Here is a 4,167-nt window from a genome sequence, read left to right as displayed (position 1 = left end):
GGTGGTTTTAGTTTTGGTTATTGTGTTGTCAATTATTGTTGTTTGATAACACTGACAAGGGGACACAGTTGCTGTATAATATATGAAATCTTTATTAAGTTCAAGTAGCAGAAGCTAAAATACAAGCAAAAACAGTTTCCGGCCAACAATAACATTTTTTTCTTGACTGGGTAAATAAAACATCTTTTAAATGCAATCAAAGAAGCAATGGGTACTGTATTGTCAGAACATCTGATAAAATTTAAAACATCATTACAAATGAAATATTGCAGAACCAAACGGAAGCATTTTAGTTACAGCTGACATTGTATAAGAGTTAATTAGATGAGGATGGTGCTGGTTGTTGTTACTCCATCAGAAATGGAAGGGCGACTGTGACCTTGAGGTCTGATGAAAGGTAGGCAAACTCGGCTGCAGCCCAGTTTACAAATTAAGTGTATAAGCTCCCTGCGAAACCGCACCCCAACAAAGGCGTACAAGAAAGGGTTCAGGCAACAGTGTGAGAACCCCAGGCTCTTCGTCACATCAAGGGCGGGAGGCAGGTTGACCATAAGTTCACAGTTTATATTATGTTGGTCACTCACAGTTTTTATCAGTAAGGTGATATTATAAGGCAGCCAACAGAAGAAAAAAACGAGAGTGACAAGTACAGCCAATCGAATTGCCCCTTGCTTAGCTTTGCTTTTTTGACTGTTGTGCAAAGTAACTACCACTGCTGTGTAACAATAGCTCATGACAGCCAGAGGTAGGAAAAAGCACAGATGATCTAAAACTCTGTTGGCCAAAACCCAGTTGTTTGCATGGATACGGAAATGATGATAGAAACAGGAGAGCCTAGATGTGCTCGTAGGGTCTTCCTTTACAGAAAGAAACACAGCATTGGGTACTGATAAACCAAAACAGACCAGCCACAATAACATGCATGTCAGGTGCACTGTTCTTGGACGTCGACTTTGCATACTAGGAATAGCATGAACAATAGCCAAATAGCGATCAAACCCAATGCATGCTAGAAGGAAACACCCACAGTGGAGGTTAAGATTTTGCATCAGGCCAATAAGCTTGCAGAGAAACTCCCCAAACAGCCAACCATTTATATTTTCAACTACATAAAAAGGAAACGTGACAAGGAGCATGAGGTCAGCCAGGGCGAGGTGCAGCAGGTAGATCTCGGTGATGCGCAGGAGGCGCCAACGTCTCAGGAGGACTGTTATCATCAGGCCATTCCCTGCCACACCCAGCAGGAAGCTCAAGCTGTACAGCAGAGGTTGAAACATGGCATGAAAGATCTGCAGGCCAATCCCCTTATTGTCCTCACAGAAGGTTTCTTCTTGATTTGTGATGCTGTAATTGTAGTCTGTGTCGTTCCCCAAATCATATGAGTCACCCAGCTGTAAAATATAAAGAGGAAAATGTTCATATGAAGTATTTCATCACAGTTTGAGAATTATGTTTGTGTTGTGGAATAATACACAATTGTATAGTCAATTGATTTGGGCTAAATTCTAATAGTTGTTTTTTATAATGAAATGAAAAATTAGTTGTAACATAGTCTGTTAACGTAGCTTTAAAAGAACTACCTTGATTTGTGCTTTGTTCCTTGTGGTTTTCTCAGTCAAATTATTAGGCAGGAAACACCGAATATGCTGCTTTTTTCACTTCCCCTTCACAGTAAGTAGGAAACATTTTGTGGTATATATGCCAAAACATCATACTTTGGCTGTATACTAGTAAATGAATCCTGTTGACTTTTTACCCCACAACCTCTATCTATCTATCTATTTATCTATCTATCTATCTATCTACATATTGTCCATATTATTAAAATATGGGTAAAATGTTATATACAAACATTCATAGTATTACACATACTGAATATATCCTCTTAAATTTCATCACATTCCAATGTATTATTAGTAACAGATTGCTGTGTTCTGGTATTTTTATGTTACTTCTAGAATAACGATGTCTTTGAATAAGACCGTAATACATATTTTTATATTTAAATATATTCATGATTCTTTGAAAAAGTATTCTGTCTGATGAAACAAAACTTTATGTTTCAAAACTATAAACTGTAATTATAATTTATTCATGTAATAATTGTTGCCGTTACCTTTAATGTTATTATTGAGCCTAAAATTCATAGTGACAGTTACACTATAACTTGCTCTTATATCAGTTTTTTAATGTTAGAATGTAACTTCTTTACAATAATCAAGTTTGTAAATTACATACATTTAGATTCATATTATAAGCAATAATCATCAGGAAGATAATATGTTTTGCTGAACGACTCTGATTTGAAATCAGAAATAGTCACAGATAGAATTGAATTGGTTTAAAATTATATATTTTTTTTTTTTACCATATACACCAGTGTCATTATAAATGAACTGGAAGCTATTTGAAGCTTGTGATTAGATCCTCTTTTCACAACAAACGTGATGAATTACAGTGTTTTTTCTCTCTCGCTTAATTCCCTAGTGAGTCAACGGGAAGGACACAATATGTAACAAACCCACATCTGTTTAGGTGCATTTTTATGGTTCAGTAATTCAAGCCACTGTAGTTCATGAATTATGTTTCTCAACTTTTTGGCAATTTTAAAATCCTATAGTTTAAGCTTAATCATAGAGAGCAGCAATATGTTGCTTGCTACCTTGAAAAATGCCAGATGCTGCAGTGGAGGCTTAGAAAATGTTAAAGATTTATGCAGAGTTATGCTGTACTGTTCTTAATAGTAAGCTGTAGCATCTGGAAAGTGTCTACTAGAAATTTAAGGATATTTGACAACAGACCAAATCAAGCCTTTTGCTATCACACCCACTCTTTTAAGACTAAAAAATACAAACTAAACATACACACAGGCAACATTTCAGCATCTCAAATTAGATTTGAATCAATCTGTGACCTGCTATAGACCTTTACAAATATCTATAGCAGTTCACAATTCACTTCAACAATTCTCAATTATGTCTTACCTCAAAAGCTTGAAAGGTGTTTGTTACAGCCATGTGGGTTAATCTCAGTCACTTGAATGTATATCTTTTACTGCCGTAATGAAATGTGCTTGTACTTCCTGTTACTGCTGGTTCTTCTACATTTGCTTCACTGCTGTCTTCGTTAGCGGTGCGTTTGGCAGAAACAGCAAGTCAAATCTGACAAAAGGTTTCAATACCAGGCTTTTTATACTGTAGTACACATGAGAGAGAAGTAATGCAAGTCCAAGTAACCACACCCCACAGTACATTGTAGCTTTGACAAGCTAGAGTCAATCATACAGAACTACACAGATTTAGATGGGTATTTTTGGCAACACACCCTTATAAATCTTATAACATCCAGCCATCCTCTGACAAGAAGAATATGTTGATGTGGGATAATCATACACACCATCCAGCTTTGTCACTGGTATCAGTTCTGTTTTTGATTGTAATTAATAATTTACCTCAAGAAGCTATCTTGCAAAATTCTGGGGGGCAGTGAGAAATGGGTTTGTAACCAAAAAGTCTAATTTGTTGTAGGTAGCTGGTTTGCAGGATACATTCGGGTGGGAAAAGCCACCGAGGAACCGATCCTCAACCCTCAACTCTTCCAGTGAAACTGCTCCGTGGCTGTACTAGGCATCTCTCTTAAATGTGTGAGTATGGACCTGGCATTTCTGAAAAACAGAGCACATTGCTGTCAGTGATATGCCCATTAACTAAAGTTTTCAAAACAGCTATATATGGATATTCAGTAAATATCACATATTGATTCCAGCACCGGTATAAAACTATAGAAAATAAATTAATAAATAAATAAAGACCCCCTTTATTATCCACATGCCACCCCTTAATTCAGGGCTACTCAGCTGTTGAATCGTAAAGCTTCACAATTGTATTTTTTATGTAGCTATGTCCTAAAACTTACGGTATGATAGGCGATAGTGCAAAGTGAAGGTTACTTGACTGTAATAAAATTAAAATACAGCCAAGTTATTTGCCTATGAAACATTAATATAAAATTTGGTGTATGACAGGGAGACTAAAAACAAGAAAGGCCTCCTGTGTCTTGCAACCATTTTATTCCTATGCTCGAAGCATAGAATTAAAATGGTTACAAGCTTTTGCATTCGAATACAATCACAGTCTACCTCAGCTAGCCTGGGTTGTTTCCTGTGGG

The 4,167-nt window shown here is 36.5% G+C and overlaps 1 protein-coding gene across 1 annotated transcript; it reads right to left on the bottom strand.

Moving 5' to 3' along the window:
• Positions 1 to 29: 29 nt before the first annotated feature.
• LOC125888670 (C-X-C chemokine receptor type 5) lies at positions 30 to 3,619 on the bottom strand. The gene is made up of 3 exons (XM_049576170.1): positions 3,452 to 3,619; positions 2,985 to 3,161; positions 30 to 1,391 (listed from the first exon to the last, which is right to left on the bottom strand). Exons 2-3 carry the CDS (start codon positions 3,015 to 3,017, stop codon positions 321 to 323), a joined length of 1,104 nt encoding a protein of 367 aa, XP_049432127.1. The 5' UTR covers positions 3,018 to 3,161; positions 3,452 to 3,619; the 3' UTR covers positions 30 to 320.
• Between the last annotated feature and the right edge of the window lie 548 nt (positions 3,620 to 4,167).

The sequence above is a fragment of the Epinephelus fuscoguttatus genome, linkage group LG5 (genome assembly GCF_011397635.1).
Source record: "Epinephelus fuscoguttatus linkage group LG5, E.fuscoguttatus.final_Chr_v1".
In the NCBI taxonomy this organism is placed as follows: domain Eukaryota; kingdom Metazoa; phylum Chordata; class Actinopteri; order Perciformes; family Serranidae; genus Epinephelus; species Epinephelus fuscoguttatus.
The sequence above is the reverse complement of the archived record's forward strand: the minus strand, read 5'-3'. Positions and strand labels throughout refer to the sequence as shown.